The sequence below is a fragment of the Panicum virgatum genome, chromosome 1K (assembly GCF_016808335.1).
Source record: "Panicum virgatum strain AP13 chromosome 1K, P.virgatum_v5, whole genome shotgun sequence".
NCBI lineage: Eukaryota > Viridiplantae > Streptophyta > Magnoliopsida > Poales > Poaceae > Panicum > Panicum virgatum.
This window is the reverse complement of record NC_053136.1, coordinates 9442631-9463483: the sequence shown is the minus strand read 5'-3', so window position 1 is coordinate 9463483 and position 20853 is coordinate 9442631. Positions and strand designations below refer to the sequence as shown.

At 41.8% G+C, this 20853-nt stretch overlaps 2 protein-coding genes across 3 annotated transcripts; one reads left to right on the top strand and one right to left on the bottom strand.

Annotated features, from left to right (window-relative positions):
• The first annotated feature begins 401 nt into the window (after positions 1 to 401).
• On the top strand, positions 402 to 10369 carry LOC120687795 (coatomer subunit beta'-2-like). Of its 2 annotated transcripts, none has more exons than XR_005680843.1 (26): positions 402 to 623; positions 890 to 910; positions 1030 to 1091; positions 1190 to 1244; positions 1766 to 1802; positions 1879 to 2204; positions 2320 to 2451; positions 2525 to 2673; positions 3806 to 3874; positions 4195 to 4345; positions 4430 to 4495; positions 5007 to 5195; positions 5679 to 5819; positions 5914 to 5988; positions 6177 to 6353; positions 6454 to 6545; positions 6627 to 6743; positions 6826 to 6940; positions 7019 to 7090; positions 7525 to 7721; positions 7805 to 7898; positions 8283 to 8389; positions 8512 to 8644; positions 9144 to 9354; positions 9834 to 9899; positions 9979 to 10369. XR_005680843.1 is itself a non-coding variant. In XM_039969883.1 (26 exons), exons 1-25 carry the CDS (start codon positions 621 to 623, stop codon positions 9851 to 9853), a joined length of 2763 nt encoding a protein of 920 aa, XP_039825817.1. In that variant the 5' UTR covers positions 402 to 620; the 3' UTR covers positions 9854 to 9899; positions 9979 to 10369. The 2 variants fall into 2 exon arrangements, 1 of the variants encoding a protein (XP_039825817.1); XM_039969883.1 differs by having other exon boundaries at positions 9144 to 9306.
• Positions 10370 to 10664: 295 nt separating this feature from the next.
• On the bottom strand, positions 10665 to 17800 carry LOC120687703 (probable ADP-ribosylation factor GTPase-activating protein AGD14). The gene is made up of 14 exons (XM_039969766.1): positions 17560 to 17800; positions 17316 to 17444; positions 15012 to 15073; positions 14731 to 14818; positions 14586 to 14647; positions 14413 to 14506; positions 13750 to 14307; positions 13134 to 13586; positions 12878 to 13048; positions 12124 to 12228; positions 11867 to 12040; positions 11636 to 11756; positions 11492 to 11558; positions 10665 to 11216 (listed from the first exon to the last, which is right to left on the bottom strand). Exons 2-14 carry the CDS (start codon positions 17412 to 17414, stop codon positions 11099 to 11101), a joined length of 2172 nt encoding a protein of 723 aa, XP_039825700.1. The 5' UTR covers positions 17415 to 17444; positions 17560 to 17800; the 3' UTR covers positions 10665 to 11098.
• Positions 17801 to 20853: the final 3053 nt, after the last annotated feature.

Here is a 20853-nt window from a genome sequence, read left to right as displayed (position 1 = left end):
CAACAGTTGCTCAGAAGGTCCTATCTTTTTTTTAAGTAACTCAGAAGGTCCTATCACCAAATTAATTAATAACGAACTTCATTTTATCTTGAGAGGTAGTACGGTATTAAATTGAGATCAAATCGATATTGATCGGCGGATTCAAATACATTTTAGGCAAGTTTAACAATCCAACTTCAAACCTTTGAAGCACCCAAAGTTAGCATTAGTTGCTCTCTCGAGCTTTACAATTACCGGGCAGCCCTGCTTTGCTTAACCACTACGTCAGCAGTACAAGTCAACATCCCACGATCCAAAAAGGCCAACCGGAAAAAACACACGGCCTTCAGATCCAATCCACGCTACCTCGGAGACCCGTTAACCCGCTTGCCACCTCTCCACTCCACCCTCCGCCTCGTCGCCCCCCCCGCAGGCCCGCATTCGCAAATCTCCCCACCTCTCCCCGCGCGGCGCCTGCACCTCCCCGTCCGGCGGCGAGAGGCCACCGCCCGCGCGGCCACGCTCCCCACCTAGCCCCGGCCTCTTCAAACCCTAGAAGCACCCGCCTCCACGGCTGCGCCTCCGCGCGCCGCCCTCGTTGCCTCGCCGCTACTCCCGCCGTAGCCGTCGCGGGCGCCACCATGGTACGTGCACGCGGCTCTATCTCTCTCCTCGTCCTTCTCACCCTCGTCCAGCTCCCACCTCGCTGCTCCGCCGCCCCGAGCGCGAGATCGCGCCCGTTGGGCCGCTCGTGCTGGCGTGGCGGCTCGCGGGGCAGCGAGATCCGCGGCGGGGCTGGTCGAAATCTGTGTGGATCTGGCGGTTTCCGGCGTTGTGTGCTGACGTGATTGCCTTTTTTTTCTCTGCCTGTGGTGGCGGTGTTGGGCGGGCGGTGGGCGTCTTGCGGCAGCCGCTCCGGTTGGATATCAAGGTAATCGCGGCGCCTCTCACTTGGATCCGTTGCTTTTCTGCTTCGCGGGTTCTCTCGGTAAATTTTTTCTGGGTCGTTTCGCTGATGGTGGTGGTTGTCCGTTTGGTTGGTTGGATCAGAGGAAGCTCGCGCAGAGGTCGGAGAGAGTCAAGTCCGTGGATCTGCATCCGACAGAGCCATGGTGAGTGTCTGGTTACCTATGAAGAAATGCTGTGGGAATTGCGAGTGCTTCGACCAAACCTCAGCTAATCACATTATTGTTTATGTGGTGTAATGCAGGATTTTGTCAAGTCTGTACTCGGGGAGTGTTTGCATCTGGAACTACCAGACGCAGGTAGGTGACTGTTCATGCTTCACAGTAGGTCATGTCTCGGATTTTCTACTAAATTGGGTTGTGGGACGACTGTTTTATGCTATGATGACTATCCATCACTTGTATATTGCGTACACTATAGAGATCAAGACACATGTGCATTTAGGGTGTAAGCAATAAAGAACTTAGCGATAAATAGGAATGGATGGATTACTGATTACATGAAACCACTTCAAAGACAAAAGTAACAAGACCTGCCTGACGGTTGCTGAGGTGGATGGGTGTTCGTTGCATAAGACGAGCTTATAGCTAACTTGTAAAGGGTCGACGGACCACGGATAGTAAAAAGGAAAAAGGCAAATACAAGAATAGACACCAGTGTTGGAATAAAGAAAAGAGAAGCACACACCTTGTAGATCTATTATTTGGAAGGGAACAAAAAGATAAAAGTGAACTGCAAGTACTTTTTAAAATTTAGAAATATTACATGGTAGGTTTGTTATTAAGCTTGAAATGATGAATTTGTATTAATTTATCCCCAGACAATGGTGAAATCATTTGAAGTCACGGATTTACCAGGTATGCTTGCCCAACTTTCTGCTTGCTTCTCTTCACTTATATTCGCTTCATGCTAATATAGCCATGCCAATTTCAGTTCGTTCGGCCAAATTTATTTCACGAAAGCAATGGGTAGTTGCTGGTGCCGATGATATGGTCATCCGTGTGTACAATTACAATACAATGGATAAGGTCAAGGTTTTCGAAGCTCATACTGACTACATTAGGTGTGTGGCTGTTCATCCTACCCAGCCTTTTGTCCTGTCGTCTTCTGATGACATGCTGATTAAGCTATGGGATTGGGATAAAGGCTGGGTGTGCACTCAAATCTTTGAGGGGCATTCTCACTATGTGATGCAAGTCACATTTAACCCAAAAGATACCAACACTTTTGCTAGTGCCTCCCTTGATCGCACAATAAAGGTTTGCGTTATCTCCCCTTCATAACTTCTTGTTGGTCAAAATCTGTGTATTATTTATTGACATTATCTTTTTTCTTAGCTTGACCATGATATCCAATATACTTATTTTATTTCAGATATGGAGCCTTGGTTCTCCTGACCCTAACTTTACACTAGATGGCCATTCAAAAGGTGTGAACTGTGTTGATTACTTCACTGGTGGCGATCGACCTTACTTAATTACTGGCTCTGATGATCAGACCGCAAAGGTTTGTTATATGCACTGAATTGTACTCCTGCAAGCGTATAAGTACATTGTAATGACGTTATTGGTCAAATCAGGTTTGGGATTACCAAACAAAGAGCTGTGTTCAAACACTTGAAGGACATGCACATAATGTCTCTGCTGTATGTTTCCATCCGGAGCTACCTATAATAATTACTGGCTCAGAGGATGGGACAGTTCGAATGTGGCACTCGACTACCTACAGGTATTGCTTCTCAGAGTTAGTGCCGCTGACATGCATGTCACTTGCCCAGTTGCCCGTAAATGTAAGTATGCTGTCATTTTGAGGCGAAATCTGGCAGCCACTAAAGTTTGTTGGTAGTTTCTATGATAAAACTTTATCATGTTGTTTAATTCGAGGTTTAACTTGTTTGGGACAAAAGGAATTGAAATTTGTTATTTTCATCTGAGGTTTAAACTTGTGACATACTGACGTCACTTCACTAGGTTTTAGAGGGTTAGAGCTTAATTCTTTATTTGTTGATTACAGTTGCAGCAGATTTTGTTACTCAGATTGGACAAACATGGTTTTACAATACTAATGTTCTCATATACTATAATGTGCTTGGATTGATGACAGTACTAGCAGTCCAGCAGGGTAGGAGAAAAAGTTCTGACATTTAATCTTTCGTGTTTGGCTCTATGTAGCCACATCGTGTGCTGACCTGACAAGTTGTGATTCTGTGGTGTACCTTTGATTATCACAGCCTTATATGCTTTAATGACAGTGACAGGGTTACACTTGCACATGTTAGTTTTCTATTAGTACAACTTAGTCTTTCTCTACCAGTTCAAATGGGATACATAAAGATAAAACACTGCAACAATAGAGAATGAGAGAGATGCATGGTATTAGCCCTGTCTTGATTGGTATCAGAGTTTATTGTAGTGGTTGAGCTTTAAACCATCAATGCATTTATGACTAGAATAGTTTAAGACCATAAACTGTTGAAGCAATTAGCCCCTCTAACAAAGAAGTGTTGAGGAAAAGAGATTTCTTGGAGCTGTGCTTTCTCCTGCAATGTTGACAAAAGGAATTCTTGGACTCACTATTTTATGTAGAACTGGTGTGATTATAAAATCCCTTGAATTTTGAGTTCCTCATATTGAATTATGGCATTACAATTTGATGTCAAAACTCAAGAATATATGGAACCAGCTGCTTTCTGCTTATGATTTAGATGAATAGTACTGTCATAAATCAGCTACCATATATGCATATTCTAGGTGGAATTGAATCTCAAATGCAATCATGTTTCTATGTTTGTCATGCATTTACATCTTTTTTCTTCTTCTTATAGAACAAGGGAATAACAATTTGCTTGATACTCTTACAGGCTTGAGAACACTCTTAACTATGGCCTTGAACGAGTTTGGGCTTTAGGATACATGAAGGGGTCAAGAAGGTAGTCTCCCCTCCCTCCCTCCCTGTGAAGTGTCATGATGACACTGAGCATCTTGTAATCTACTATCAAAGCTCCACTTGAATCCACAGCCCAATCATGCTGCATACATTGTATTTTTCACATTTCCTCAACTATCTGCTGGAAATAAGTATTTAGCATACTTTTTTTTTCCTGTATCCTGTACTCATATGTTGTGACAGTAAAATTGCTTGTCTGCCTAACTTTGTGTTTGAGAATTTGTTCTATATGAAACATGTTGTGAGCCTTAAATTTTTTTTTCCTGCATAAGCTAATGATACGGAGTGCCTTAATTTGTGTAGGGTTGTGATTGGATATGATGAAGGGACAATAATGATAAAAATTGGCCGTGAAGTTCCTGTTGCTAGCATGGACAGCAGTGGAAAAATCATATGGGCAAAGCATAATGAAATTCAAACTGTTAACATCAAGAGTGTTGGTGTAGACAATGAGGTTGGTTCACCATGCTATTGTGCTGTAAAGTTCCTAGGTTCTTTATAAGCTTTCTTTATGGTCCTTAGCTGTTCCATTTTTCAGATCGCAGATGGCGATAGATTACCATTGGCCGTGAAGGAGTTGGGAAGCTGCGACCTGTACCCACAAGTATGTTTACTTCTCATAGAATGAACACATACTTCAATTGCTATATCATTCATTCATCACAAGTCTACTAGATGCTTGAAAATTAATTCTGTTTTTCTTTCCAATGCTCAAACAACGTAGACATGGTAATGCATCATATCGTCATTGTAACACATCATGTTGTGGTAATACATCATTTCATCATGCATCCAAAATTTTTATGCTTTGAAATTATACATCCAAATATATGTTTATACTTCCCATGTGTATATTTACATATATGAAGATTATGTTACCTGCACTTGTTTTGGTATAATTACGTTAAGCTCAAATGCGAAAAATGAAATGCATGTGGTATGAGTTTAGTGATAGGTCATTTGGGAAGGTGATGGGTAACAGCAGATTCTTTTGAACAACGTTAAATGTGTGAACTACCAGGAATTTGATTTCTTTTTGAAACTTGTTCTGTGGTCATGCATGTCGTTTTTTATCTTGCTTACATTGGAGTTACTAATACTGATATTTGTTTCAGACATTAAGGCACAATCCGAATGGGAGATTTGTTGTTGTATGTGGAGATGGAGAATACATAATATACACAGCATTAGCATGGAGAAACAGATCTTTTGGGTCTGCACTTGAATTTGTTTGGTCAACTGATGGAGAATATGCAGTCAGAGAAAGCACCTCTAGGATAAAGATATACAGTAAAAATTTCCAGGTTTTTCTCAATATAACTAGTCTCACTTTTCCCTGCCGTTTTGTTTAGTTATGTCTGTACCACCATAGGTCTATCTCTGACATATAGCCATTGAATACCTATTTCTTCTATCATATTTAACTTCCCTGTTATAATTGCGTGGTTCACTGGTGAATCATACCATGAAAGATAATCTTGAAATGTTTTCCCAAATGGCCCACATATTTGATCTGTGGCCTAGTATTTGCTACAATGACTATAGAAGTTATGAATTAATTATCTTTTACTAATAAAATAAATAAACTGTACTATCACTTGTGCTGGTGCCCTTTTTATTATATAAGTGATGTGCAACATATAGGTATTTAAGATGTATTTTAATGTATTGCTTCAGATCAAGTTGTTCAGTTAACATTTAGTAAAGAGCATACTACGCTCTGTGCATCACTCTCTTTTGCTATGGGATCCTGAAACATAGTCTATAACTGGAGCTGACCATTTCAGGAGAAGAAAAGTATAAGGCCATCATTTTCCGCAGAACGTATATTTGGCGGAGTGTTACTAGCTATGTGTACAAATGACTTTATTTGCTTCTATGATTGGGCGGAATGCAGGTTAATACGTCGAATTGATGTCAATGTGAAGGTGACTCAATTTGCTGCTTCATGGATTCAAACTTGTTACATGCATGCCATTTGGAATGTTATACCATCGAAAAGATCTGTTTTCTTTGTTGTAGAATCTTTACTGGGCCGACAGTGGTGACTTAGTAACAATTGCAAGTGACACATCATTCTACATATTGAAGTATAATGTGAGTTCTGTTATTAACTTAATTGCCTACATTTAGTTGTCTTTCCTGTTATGTTCACAGCTTATGTACTTTTTTAAAATATCAAATTTAATAATATTCAACAGGAACTCATACATTTGGATTTACAGAACAAATGTTTTTTTGTTAAATTAAATGCACTAATACAGAAGTAATATTTTGGCTTCTAGAGGGATGTAGTTTCATCTCATTTGGATGGAGGGGGTTCAGTTGGTGAGGAAGGTGTGGAAGATGCCTTTGAGCTGCTTCATGAGATCAACGAACGTGTTCGGACTGGGCTATGGGTTGGCGATTGTTTCATCTACAATAATTCTTCATGGCGGCTTAATTACTGTGTAGGAGGAGAGGTGAGTGTTTTCATCACATGAAAAGACATTCTTATAGCTTTTCATTTAGATCGTTTATTGTTAGAGCTATATCATGTCATAACCATTTCATGTGTTCCAGGTCACAACCTTGTTTCACTTGGATCGGCCAATGTATTTATTAGGATATCTTGCAAACCAAAGCCGTGTCTATCTTATCGATAAGCAATTTAAGTGAGTTCATCTTTGTTCCTCTAATATTCTCTTGCAGTTTCCATGCACAATTTCTGTGGCTAACATATTTTTTAATTGCAGTGTTGTGGGGTATACTTTACTCCTTAGTTTGATCGAGTATAAAACACTTGTAATGCGTGGGGATTTTGATCGTGCAAATGATATTTTATCATCTATACCAAAGGAGCAATATGACAGGTGCCCAATGTTTAACTAACTGTTGTACTCAGCAATTTGGGTTTAGCATATAAACATAACCTTATGTGGGTTTTTTTCCCAGTGTGGCACGTTTCTTGGAATCACGGGGAATGTTGGAGGAGGCCCTTGAGATAGCAACAGACACTAATTACAGATTTGACCTGGCTGTTCAGCTTGGTCGACTTGAAATTGCAAAGGCATAGTTGTTTTCTTTTGTTTTCCAAATTTCTTAGAAAGTATTATTTTCCATTTTTCTCATAATAGTTGCTTTGCAGGCGATTGCTACTGAGGTGCAGAGTGAGTCCAAATGGAAGCAGCTAGGGGAGTTAGCTATGTCAACTGGAAAGGTACAGCTACTCGCATGTGCAAACTATGCTGTACTTATAAAGTATGGTTTTCTGCCATAAGTTTTTTAATGTATAAGTTCATAACTACTCTGAAGGACAAAATTAATCAGATAATATGAGGACGTTTATAAGACAAGGAGGTGCTGAGCTTATTGCTCTTTCCTTATTAGGTTGAACTGTTGGTGCATATGTGAGTGGCCCATATGGCCTGTGTGTTAGGCCCATCTAGAGGCCCATGTACAGCTACTATATTGCCCACCCTTCTAGGGTTTGGAGGAATACACAATACTATTCTCTCCTACATGAACTATTAGGGTTCTTTGTGAAGATAATACTTTTTAATGTTATTTTTCATTTCATTATGAGTGTAGGATGCAACCATGCAGATCTTTTACTTTTGCATATTGTCTTACATGTCATACAACTTTCTGCAGCTTGATATGGCAGAGGAGTGTCTTCTACATGCTATGGACCTTAGTGGTTTGTTACTTTTATATTCATCCCTTGGGGATGCTGACGGTATTACAAAATTGGCATCTGTAGCTAAAGAACAAGGAAAGAACAATGTTTCTTTCCTTTGTTTCTTCATGCTAGGAAAGTTGGAAGAGTGCCTTCAACTGTTAATAGAAAGGTAGAGGCAGCGGGCAAGACTGTCCTGTTTAATACAATGCTTAACCCTTGTTTTATATTGATCATTTACCATCCCTTATACAGCAATCGTATTCCGGAAGCAGCATTGATGGCAAGATCTTATCTTCCAAGCAAAGCCCCTGAGATCGTAGCATTGTGGAAAAAGGACCTCCAAAAGGTCTTTGTCTACAAATCTCGTTTGATTCCTTATACTAACTTTCATGCTAAATATTTCAGATCTTCATTATGTTAACTTCATCTTTGTGTGTGTATCTCCTTATCATAAACTGACACTTTGCCTTAAGTTACACATTTAAGTTTTTTTTTAGCGTAACCATGGTACAGTCCACTTGAGGTGTTTATTCTTAATTCACTTATAAGGATGTTTTGAAATTCAACAAACACAATGTGCCAGATAATATCAATAGAGTACACTAAATTCAGGATGTTTGCGTATTATGCCAAAAAAAAAGCCAAAATCATGAGGTTTTGATTACCTAACTGTCTTCCAAATTGCAGGAGCTTACAAACTGTGCACTTTTTTGTTCCATTTGCTTTCTAGGTAAACCCAAAAGCAGCAGAATCGCTGGCTGACCCTAACGAGTACTCGAACTTATTTGATGACTGGCAGATTGCTCTCAATGTAGAAGCTACTGTTGCCCCCAAAAGGTTATTGTTATTTTCTATCTTCATACCTCTTGCATGCATCGGATGGTGTCAATACTTGATACTTCTATCTTTTCCCAAACTACCATTTTTACTGAGGGACACTCAAAAAATGTTTGAAATAGGGGTATCTATCCACCGGCAGAGGAGTATATGAATCATGCCGAAAGGTCAAGTGAGAGTTTAGTAGAAGCTTTCAAAAATATGCATGTACATGAAGAGGCACTACCAGATGATGATGAAGATGCTGTTAATGAGGTACTACCACGAGCACCATTCAAAAGTTTTTCATGCAGTTATTCACTGGTTGATTCAACTATTATTCTCTAGCTATAAGGTTTTTATGCCTTTTGATCTGTTGTGTAACCTGTCAAATGCCATTGATACAAATCTAGTTCAATATTGAAAGGTGCATGTAAGTTTTAGTTAAATTTGCTTGTTTTGGAACATCTGGTTAGTTTCACATCATTGCTTACTAGTGGGGCGTACTACATGTTTTCTTTTTCATGCTAAATAATCAGCAAGTGGAGTTTTTGAATTTCATCAATCTGAAAAGCTCCAAGCTTACAAGCATAAGACTCCCTTTTGTTGAGTTCAGTATCAGTTAGTTGATGATGTACTTCTAAAGTTCGTTTCAGCTGTTACTATTTTTCATTCTTTCAGTATTTTTGTTATTTTCACTGCAACTATTTGCTTCATTGCTACTCTTTGTTTACTATTTTTTGCAAAACTGAGAAAACAGATCTTTATTCAACAGGTAGTCGAGGATGGTGGAGTAGAAGAGAGTCAAGAAGATGCTGTTGAGGTTGATGCTGAGGATGGAGTGGAAGAGAGTCAAGATGATGCTGTTGAGGTTGAGGCTGAGGGTTCAACTGATGGTGCTGTCCTTGTGAATGGAAATAGTAGTGAGGAACAGTGGGGTACGAAAAATGAAGAACCATCAGCATAAAAGCTGTAGTTGAGCAAGTGTACAGTCCTAAATACCTTGTTTTTCCTGGTCTTCCCTCCCAGTGCACCAGTGATCTTAGGAAACACCTGCTGGATGATCTGTTCTGGATATCCTTCAGTTGCCCTTATCCTTAGCAGTATGGCAATTCAGGGAGAGTTTTGATCAAAGCTAAAACTCCATTAATTTTATTATGGGTTTGGTCAAACTTTTTCAAAAAGTGTCTGTCTTACCTTGGGGTGTTGTACTTAAAATGTTCCTGTTTCTGTAAGTAGTGCCTGCTTTCTTGGTGCCTTTTGCCGATTATGTGCCACATTATACACATGTATAGTAAATGAACTAAGCTTTGATAGGCAAACTACACTAAGAATTAGTTCTTTTGAACTAGAGTGGTGGTAATGGTGTTAATTTGTTTTTTTTCTCATTGTTGTTAGTATTTCTGTTTACTAACAGTAGGCATTGATTAAAAAAAAGTTTCTAATGGCTGTCTTCTCATTGCAGTGCTGACACCTGAGCAATAGTGGATCAACGGGACAGCAACTTTGCTTCAGTGATTTTGTTGTAAAGGTGAAATATATTCCATGTATACAGTGATTCATTTAGCAAAGAACCCTTGAGTTATTAATTCTATAATTTTCGGCTGTAGGTTGCTGACTGTTACCCAGATTTGGTGAAAGCCATTTTTCTGAAGCACTGGACACGCCCTAGGATTGGCTTGCCCCTTACGAAGTTGGACCACAATTAATCATCACTCCATCGTGCCCGATAGGAAATTTTGTGCTTCCTTTTTTTACATATAGATCAGATCTGTAGGTTTTGCAGACATTTTATAGCGTACCATCTGAGATACTCTGTTTCATCGAGATTTGATGAGTGGCAACCGGAGGCGTGATATTTTACAAGGTACATAGGTTAGTAGCTTGTCGAATTCAGGATGTTTTACCTGTGGTGTATATTGGACTTGGGAGCCGTGTATCATTATGTTTTACCTTCGGAATGGTAGTGAATAAGTTTACAGCTGGTGGTTTTCTGCTTAACCGTGTTTATAATCATTTTGATTTGGGTGAACAGTCGTCTCCCGGGTCGTCTGATTTGGCTGGTATAACGTAGTGCAAGGCCAGGCTGAAAATCCGTCGAGTTGGGCCTACGTGGGCTATCAAATTTTGGTGCCGTACTCATAAATAATATTTTCCAATTAAACCCCATGCTCGTAAGTCATTTGTGTAGCGATTTCCATGAAATAAAGATCCTAATATTACAAACAGAATTTGAAATTTTCTCACGGAAATTCCACAAACGAACTCCATGAAATGAATGATCATCCCAAGACAGTAGGCAAAATAACAAAATTGATTGTACAAGTCATCACAATTATACACTTGATCGAGTATACAGGCCTATATCATCCACAGTAAATTGAATATACAACTGCACTAGAAACGGCATGCTGAGCTAACAGATCTGATATTGTCCAAGATAACAAACGAATGCAAAATATACAAACTATGCAATACAAGCAGAATGCGCCGTACACAAAATATACAAGGAATGGGGCTGCATGCATCTCACGCCCTCCAAAACAGAGCTACATTCGATCATTGACCCTTGGAGACAAGTTGTACAACAGATTACGGGCAACAAAATACACAACCAGTTGTATGAAACACATTCTCTTTGAGGGTGTCGATGCATGTTTGTCCCGCTGAGTGCTGCAAACACTTGGTCTGGAGATGAAAGTACAGGCATTTCAACATTAAATAGTTCTTTTACCCAAAAGGATTGCTACCTGCAACAGAGCCGTAGGAAGGTGGAGTGCCTGGCTGGGGGTATCTGGGAGGAGCTTGCTGATCAAAACCCATGTTGATGGAACCCAGACCTTGTTGCCTGTGATGTCACACGTTAGACATCAGGGTTGAAACCAGATCAGGGTATTTTCGGACAGGTTGATGTTTTGTAGTTTAAAGTAGGTTGCTTTTTAGCATAATCCAGGGATGTGACAGATAGAACAAATCAATAATTAAATGACACATTTGCATAGAGTTTAAAGTAGGTTGCTTTTTAGCATAATCCAGGGATGTGACAGATAGAACAAATCAATAATTAAACGACACATTTGCATAGTCACTTTGGAAGATTTAGTAAAAGTAGTATTTACTCACATCGCATGCATGCTATTTGGTGGTTGCTGGGGCATGCTGTTTGGAACTTGCTGCATCATAAAAGGGCCTGAATTGAAGCAAAAAATTAGCACAGCATGCAAACTGGTAACAAAGCAAGATCGTGATGGCTAAAAATGTAATTACTTGGGGGTGCAGCTGATTGATAGAGATGGTGAGGTTGTTGCGGAGGAACGCCAAAACTAGAGGTGCCAAGTAATGTTTGGGGAGTTGTGCCTGCTGATGCTCCTGGTGGCCCAGATAGGGGCTGTGCACATATACAATTATGTTAATGGAACAAGTAACATACATGTTAACAAAATAAGCATGCAGAATATGGAAAAAGATCCCTTTCTAAAATAGACACTTTAATCATACCATGTGAGCTTGAATTGGAGCTGGTTCATTCCCAAGATCAAAAGGATTCGAAGCTTTCACAGGTTGGGGTTGGGGCTGGGGTTGGGTTTGGGGATATGCATGTTGCGGATATACAGGTTGTTGATATGTGGGCTGAGGAAACGCTGCTTGAGGATATCCTTGCATTCCCTGGAACTGGCAGAGCATTCCATATGTAAGATAAAAAATAATACCAACAAAGGGGCATAATATACAAGACGTGAGAATGACATATATACCACTCTAGCAGGATATTGCATGCCATATCCCATTCCAAATTGGGGAGCTCTTTGCCAACCAGGCATCATTGGAGTTGATGTTGAATATAGTGCAGCAAAGATATCCTGTGATATGTTTAGTCTGTCAAGTACGTGCAAATGACTTTGTTGAAAGGCATGGTATCAGATCCATAAGCATATCATTTATTTTCTACTAGTACAACATTCTTCAGTCAGAAGAAACTTATACACTTTTCTTCAATTGACAATTAGATAATGATCTTGCAAATGAACACATGTGATAATAAAAAGAGAACACCAGTGCACCAATATGTATGGATCAGCCGATCAGCAAGCATTTCTGGTCATTCAAAGTGCTACTTTACAGAAACAAAAGGTTCAAAGCAATAATTATGATGATTTTTTCCACCTAATCACGGCTTGAACTTTTTTTAAAGAAAAAACTAATAATTACTTTCTTCCTGCGTAATTTGTCAGCCAACCCAGATAGTGCATCCAAACACATCAAAAAAAAAATCTGGCCTTACCAAGGCATGGTTTGTTCTACAAAACTGCATCTATATCAGAACATTATAAGTCCACATGATAGTTACTATAAACCTGATCAAAGTTCGAGAAGTTTGGCTTAGGACAAAACTAAAACAAACTAAATTTGGAACAGAGGACATAATAGATTAAATGGTATACGTGGAACCAAGAAATAGCTCACCAATGCGAGAAGATATAAACACACAGTTAGTTGCGTATGACATACCGCTGGAAGTTCTTTCCTGCCACTGGATTTACTGTCAGTAGAAAATGTTGCTCCTTGAATACCACTGGTTCCCTGTTGATTTGCAGTTACTTGAGATGGAAGTCCAGCTGTAGGGGCAGTAAGAGGTGATTGTTGAACTGAAGATCCTTGGTTGGACATTACTGTTGAGGCCTGAGAAAGGAATCAAGTGAAAACTATTTTTTTAGGAAAAAGGGCTGTGTGTATACACTTGAAGTTTCTATGCAACTATAAGTACCTGGTTGCCTGAGATTCCAAAGGGCGCATCAAACAAGTTATGTGACTGATCTACAATGGATGGATGTCCTCCATTCGCTTTCAGAGTGGGATCAATTGAGGCTGGAAAAGCTGACACATTTCGTGCAGCGGGTGCTTCGGAGAATGACATCTGCGCAAGTGCAGACTCAAGTGAGTTTGCACTGCTGCTGGTTTGTGGTGTTTGTTGTTGGCCAAAAGCATCAAAAGATGCCCAGTCACCACCACTCACAGGACTTTTCCCTTGTTCGTGAACAGGCTGTGGTGCCATTGCATTAACAGGATGCGGTTGAGTCGTAGAGGCCGGCTGTGGTGGTGCTGCAGGTGCAGGAGGTTCAGGATCTGCACTAAAATCAATTAAACTCACTGCATTTGCGACCTTCGTCGGTTCTGAAATCCCCTCAGAAGAAGCAATGCTGTTGGCACTAGACATCGTCTACATTATGAACACACAAGAGGAACAGTAAGATCTCTTTTATTGAATTCCAGCTTAAAAAGAACATGCACACAATACACAATAGTATTCTGATATTTCAAGAGAATCCAAAAGTGATTCTAAAAGAACAGAAATGTCAGGACTCAGGAGTGTCAAGTGCAACCTTTGCCAGCGGTGGAGGATCGATTGCCCTGGTTCCATTTGGCTTTGGAGGATCAATCGTTCTGGTTACAGTTGGCTTTGGAGGATCAATCGGTCTGGCTACAGCTGTCTTTGGAGGATCAATTGGTCTGGCTACAATTGGTTTCCGAGGTTCAGCAGCTGGCTTTGAAGGCTCACCAACCCGAAGTTGAGGAGCATTGTCACCCAATATATCCCTCACTGGCCGTACAACAGGACTAGAACCATCTGCTTCTTTCTGAAAGTCTGGAGAGCCACTATCTCGCTTCCTTGGTTCAGAAAACCTGCGGTCCTCAAACCTTTGAACCGGAGTCGTTTTTACAGATCTACTATCATCGGCACCCTCAAAGTAGCGAGGACTTTTCTTGTAGTCATTTTGGTCATAGCCAGGACTACGATCTCCATAGGAATATCTGGAGTTTCTGTCATCACTCCGTCCACTATAACTCTGACGGTCAGAATAACTTCCATTTGGTGGACTTCTTGAACCACCCCAATTTCCATCAGATCTCCTATTTTCACTATACTCGTCCTTGTCATCCTGAAAGTTGTCAATCAATCAGCAGGGTGAATTCAGAAAGTAATAAATTCGCACGAACAGGGATAGGTTACAGAGGAGATTAGAGCAGTAAGGAGACAGCATAACCTTTCCCCTAGGTGGCCTATCAGTACTTCTTTCTCCTGTGTATCTCCGTTCCACATACACATGCTTAATGAAGTTTCTCAATTTATCAGCATTACTGAGACGAAAAGAAACATGTCATGCTTCTGAAAAGTGGCTGCGTCCAAAAAGAAGGAATTACTAAAAAAGAAGATAACCTGCTGTCAGGGTATCCATTGCGTTGAGGATCCCATTCCTTGAAAAATACTTCTCTAGCACGCTACAGGTCAAGCAAAACGATGTCGTAAATAGAAGACATCAAATTTACAAAAAAACTAGAAAAACATATGAGAGAGAAGCTACCTCATTTCCTCCTTCTTGAAGGGCCGTAACTTCTTGTGCGGTAAATTTGGCCATGGAAATTGATTTCACTCGATGTGTGAACTCCCGACTAGGAGAAAAAACAAAGTGCTTTATTAAGAAAAGGAGCAACATATATAAACTGGGGAGTGAGGACTGCCGGACTGGTGGGCCCGTTAGTTCACTCCATCAAACCAATCAAGATTAAACAAAATGAAGGGGAAAGCTAGAGAGCTTGGTCATCTAGAGTTCTAGACCGAAAGAGGACTGAATGAGAATCTTACTGTGCTCCACTGCAATTGGTACAAACGAAAGTCCAGAAATTTGTGCAGACATATTGTGGTCCCTGTTCAAATCAGCATATGTATATCATTGTTCTAATTTTGAGCAGAACAGCAGGGGGATGTCCTAATAAACTAATAAAAATCTAATATATAAGCAAGATGTGTTCAGCAGGTCCTGCATAACCAATACACTTTTAAGTGGACAAGGTAAGCAAATCAGTGCAAAAGAGGAAAGAAGGTAGACAAGTTATCCAGCAGTTAAAACTTGTTATTTCACTTTACAAAGAAAATGGAATATAAGGATACTAATGGCCGACGTTTGCTGAGATACAAGGTAGCAGTTCAGTCAAATGCACACACGATGTCCACTTGGCTACTAAGCATGTGTTTGGTTTGAGGACCATGTGGGGTGGGTCGGATCCATCCCTGTTTTTGGGGTTGGAGCCAACCCATGTAGTGTTTGGTTGAGAAGGATGGATCCGACCCAGTTTTTTGTTTGGTTGTACAGGTGGAAAGGGATGGAATGAATGTCATTAGCACTCCGTTAGCAACAGTTATCTGTGGGTCCCGCTGGTCAGCTGTGGGGCCCACATGTCATTCCTTTTTTAACTTCTATTTTTCCCGTTGCGTCACCTTCCTTGCTCCCCCGCCCGGTCACCCGACTCGCCCAGCCTCTGCACCACTTATCTCGTCTCAGCTGGTCACCCGCCCTTGCGTGGCGTCACGACAACCGCCGTCGCACGCCCCTATGCCATGTCGTCCGCCGTGGCATTCCCCCACGCCGTTCTAGCCACCTCCCTCGAAGCAAGAAGCTAGCAGCTGCAGCAACCAGCTAGTGCCTCCCCAGCTCCCCATCCAATTTTCTCGTGCTGCCATCAAACCAAGCAGCAGCCGGCTATCATCTCTCTCCATCGATCCCTTGCTCCACTACAGGCTTCCGCTCTTCCCCAAAGCCAATCCACATAAGATTCGACACCAGTAGGAGCCCCCCCCCCCCCCCCCCCCCCCGCGAGCTGCCATCGGCGTGAGCCCCCGCGCTCGCTCCTGCATGCAGCACGCGTGGCCACCTATGTAAGCCCTCCACGTGAGCTTTGGGGAGCCCCTGCATGCACGGCTCCACCGCGAGGCGTGGCCAGGAGAGCGCCCAACACCTCGTAATCACCCCGCGGAAGACGGTGCATCGACGACGTTCAAGTGGGCCAAAGTGCCAAACTGATTCCTTTGTTTTGAGTGGACCGATGGGACCCAGATATTGAAGGAACATTCCTTAGTAGGATGAACCCAACCCATCTAATTTGCAAACCAAACACCTCCAAAAATGGGTTCGACCAAACCCAAGCCACTTGGACCCTTGAACCAAACACATGCTAAGGGAGTAGAGTAACCTCAAGCATCACCTCCCAGCATGACAAAGTTTCCGTGAGGAATAGAAAAGGAAGGAAAAGGGCAGTAAGGGTAGTCCTAACTCCTAACCACGGGCATTTAGTAGGTCCTTCAAAATACGAAATGCAGTTCACAAACAGCAGGAGTTTTGAGATCTTTGGCTTAAACATTAGTTTGGTTTTTAACATCATTCATGTGCCGCATAGTGCATACACTACGAAGTATGATATTAATAAAATAATCCGACATGATATCAACTTATAAATGCAACTTACTTAACATATATTTTCTGAAATTTATAAGTCCTTTTCATTTATAAGGGGATATTCCCTTCTCATTTTGCTTATAAAGTCACGAGGCCCTAAATATGGTGGAATATCGATGTTTTGTTTCCTAAACAGAACACAACACAAGGACCTCATGCCTCAGGCAAAACTTTTGCATTGGTCATTGCAAGCTATCGAGGCACAAACAATACATATTTCATAATTAATAGGTTGAATTCTTGTTAATCATTGACTCACTGCATACTAGTTTTAGCCTTTTAGGTCCAAAACGTCATGCAATTAAGACAGAATCGTAACGGATGCATATCTTGCAGGCAGCGACACAATATTGTGACTATGACAGCGATGAAGCTAATCCTAATCTCCTGCATCAGGGCAACATTCCATTCCATTCCATTCCAGCAGGGCTTGAATCTTAAACAGCCCAATAAAACGCCACTCTCCAGTCAAAAAACGAAACCTCCCAGCATGCCGTGCGTGCACCATTCGTAGATGCAAGCAACGAGGCATTGCAGTGGGTGTGCAGCAGAGCCGAGCGAGCTCAAACAAGCAACCCCACCTTCTAGTTTCCCATCTCCCAGAACCCGTCCACATTTAGCAAGCGCGCTCGAGAAATCCGGGCGAGGGGACTCACCAAGTTGTTGCAGTTGATGCAGCGCTTGTTGGCGGGCAGCTTGAGCAGGCCCCGTATGATCCGCTCGTGCCTCTCGTCCTCCTTGACCCGGCTCCCCATCGCCGCCGGATCGCCCCGCGCCTCCAAACCCTGCGAGCCCACAGCCGAGCAAACGGAATCACACCCCAAAACCCCACAGAAATGCCCCGAGATCCGGCCAGATCCGCCCCCCGAATCACCGCGGCCAAATCTACCCGGCCCTCACCTGCGCACGGCAGCGCCCTCCCTCCTTTCCTCCTCGGTGCGCGCGGCGAGCGAGCGCGAGATCCCGCGCGCGCGAGGCCGAGGCGAGGCGACGAGGTGGTGGTGGTGGCAGCGGCGAGCAAAAGGCTCGCCTCTTTTGTTGCTGCTGGTTTGCTTCGCTGCGCGTGCTTGACAGGGGAGGGAAAAAAAAAACTTTTCCCTCGTTGGGGGGTTTCGGGGAGGAGGAACTGGAGGAGGAGGTGAGGTGACCGGGAGGGTGGAAGAATGGGGCCGCGGAGGCTGCCGGTCAGCCGCTGCCCGGGACCGGGTGCAGCCGGTCACCGGGGGGCGGCTTCTGGAGACTGAGGGGCGGAAGGGGTGGGGCCGGGGGGTTTATGGGGCCCACATTGCAGGGACGGTTGGGGTTCGGTTCTGGTGGGTGCGCGGTGAGCTGGAGGTGGGTTGTTTCGGGTTCGCGTAGCGTAGCTATAGCTAGCTGGCTAATGATACATGGGGCCACATTGCAGGGAGTTAAATTTTAGTTCATGTCATATATCAAAGAGAATTTTAGTATTTAGAAGTATATTAAATAATAATTAATTATAAAACTAACTGCAGAATCTTGAGACTAAACTGCAAGATGAATCTAATAAGGTATGTTAATCTATAATTAGTGGATGGTTACTGTAGCATCATCGTAGAAAATTATGAATTAATTAGGCTCATTAGATTCGTCTCGCGAATTAGTACTTAGCTATAAAAAAATTGATAAATAAATTTTATTTAATACTCCAAAATAATAAAATTTCTTTCGATATGACAAAGTCTTTGCAAACAAACAGGATCTAAATCACCGACATGAGGTGATTTACAGGAAAGACTCCAAGTGTTTTTGCCGTTTTTAAATTGGCAGCTGGGTTGTGCGGCCATGCACGCACATGAGTCGGACGCATGTATGGGAGAGGACGGTGGTGGGGTGGCTTTTCGTTCTCGTCTTTTTTACTTTTGAACCTTGTCATATTTGCTCTCAATTATGTTTTGGTTTTGATTTGATAAATAATAGTTTTGTAATGCCTTAAGTTTATTACTAGATGTTATAACAGTGTTTAAAGTATAAATTAGTGGTCAAAGTTGCAATCAAGTGGCCTAAAAAGTCAATGGTTTCTAGTATTTTGACCAAAGGGAGTTATGCCGCTTCTAGAAATACTCCCTCCTTCCCAGTTTATAAGGCATACACGTATATCAAGATTCAAACCTTCTTATCTTTGACCAATAATTTGACTATTAAATTTTTGTTTTTATAATGCAAATTTCATATGATTGGATTCATAATCAAATATAGTTTACAATGATTATAAGCTTATAATCAAAAGTGATATAATATATGATAAATAAATGGTCAAAGTGTTGTTTAGAAGACCGTGTCATGTTCCACCATGCCTTATAAACGGGGAAGGAGGGAGTACTAAGATCCAATGCTGACACAATCAATGTGACAAGAAAGTAAAAGCTCTAGATGACTTGTCCTGCGATGCAAAATGCTCACACCAAATTCACATTCATGCACACATGTTTCTTTGTTGGTTTTCTTCTGTGCTCCACGTACACAATGACGTGGTGCCGTGATGTTGTTCCCACCATACCCCTGGTCCTGGTGGGATCTTTGCTTGCAGGTAAAATGATTTATAGTGGGTCTGTCTGGTTTTAAAATAGTTTAAAAATACTTTTCATGATGAATCTAGTATTATAACATAAAATTTATCTCAAAAGCATCATCTTTTTTTTCCACCATGGGGTTTCCCTAGAATTTCATTACTTATCACAACGAAATTACAGATGTTCAAAAGCAGCAGCATCTGTGTAAACTTTATAGATCATGGTCAAAAGTTAAAAATAAGTTTGGTACGTAAAATTCATAAAACGACTTATTGCACATTGGTTACAATTAAAACGACTTTAGGTTGGTTGCAGGGAGGATGACGCACGCCCATCTGCAACTAATTAGACCCAAGCACCAGCGTAGTAGTAGTGATAAGAATTTGTGCTGTCGATGATCATTAGTTAACACATTCAATGCAGAAGATCCTCTCGTGTTCTTTCTTCTGTTGTGTAAATTTTTTTATTCATTAAGGTCCAATCCCGTTTTGTTTGGTCTCTTCATTCGAGCTATGTCAAACAAAAAGGCACGCTGTTGATTTTCTTCGTAAAAAAAGACTCGATGTTTCTCGTCATGTATGCCTTTCAGTTTTTCGTGTGCTTTAGGGAAATGCTGTTGTGCCGGCGCGGACAACTATGGCTAGCTAGTCCTTTGGAACAAACAAAATGAACGGTTGGATACCGCAATTTGTACTTCAGGAACGGACCTCAAATTTACACTTGATGCCATCATCTTGCAAGGATAGATGACCACTTAAGTTTGTTTGAAATCGATCACTGCTGTGTGAAATTTCGCCATTTTTCAGATAGAAACGCCTTTCATTCATATCTAGCGTACTGTCCTTTACACAGGAGAAGGAAACGCTATGTGAAAACAGACGCCCCCTGACACCAGATGGAATGCAGTAATTAGCTACTTGCACATGCTACTATAAGGCCGTCTCCAATGACGACGTCGCCGACAGACGTGGAACTCAGAGACAATAAACAATGGAAAAACTTATATTAATGCTCTTCAGTATCCATGGCTCCGGTAAACATGCTCTCTGATGGCTTTGGCTAACGTGCTATGTATACGCTAGCGAGCAAAGGACAGCTAGCGCAAGAGGTTTTGCACTCTCTCTCCTCACCACGTCAGATCAGGCCGACGATATCGCCGCCCAATGGAATGGAGGAGGCCTGAAAGTATAAGCAGTAGCACGCACCATACGCAACAAAGCGGATCCACGTGTCATTGGCTGCATAGAAGGAGGTGGTTTTTTTAGACTCCACAATCACCGTGTTCGGCTGGAGTTTGGTGCCTCTAGCGCTACAGTTAATTTCTCTTACATCTCTCTCGCTCCAACCTCCAGCCACCAGCCAGATAATAGTGTTTTTCTCTCACACTACTCCAGCTCTAGTCTCTAGCTCCAGCCTATCGAACACGGTGAATGTGTATCCAAAGTGATGCCCCGAGAGAATATTGGGGCGTCACTTCTCACACTGTGACAACTTATGCTAGTTTGGCGTGATGCCAAAAAAAATGTGGAGCGGGGCAAGTTCAGGCGCCGCTGCTAGTCTACTACTACCTATCTACTATACTACCTAAAAAGAACGAAGTTTTGTTTACTCCTATATGGGTCTGCCTCCCGTGGTTCTGCCAGCGTTGCATCTTAGCCCT

Bases quoted from the DNA above. Each gene is read 5' to 3' on its own strand.
- LOC120687703 (XM_039969766.1), bottom strand. From the start codon at position 17,414: ATGGGGAGCCGGGTCAAGGAGGACGAGAGGCACGAGCGGATCATACGG. The intron at 14,648-14,730 runs GTAGCTTCTCTC...CTTGACCTGTAG, and splicing joins TTCAAGAAGGAGGAAATGAG to CGTGCTAGAGAAGTATTTTT. The intron at 14,308-14,412 runs GTTATGCTGTCT...GACAACTTTCAG, and splicing joins ATAGGCCACCTAGGGGAAAG to GATGACAAGGACGAGTATAG.
- LOC120687795 (XM_039969883.1), top strand. The intron at 1,245-1,765 runs GTAGGTGACTGT...ATTTATCCCCAG, and splicing joins TCTGGAACTACCAGACGCAG to ACAATGGTGAAATCATTTGA. The intron at 9,307-9,833 runs GTACGAAAAATG...TTCTCATTGCAG, and splicing joins TAGTAGTGAGGAACAGTGGG to TGCTGACACCTGAGCAATAG.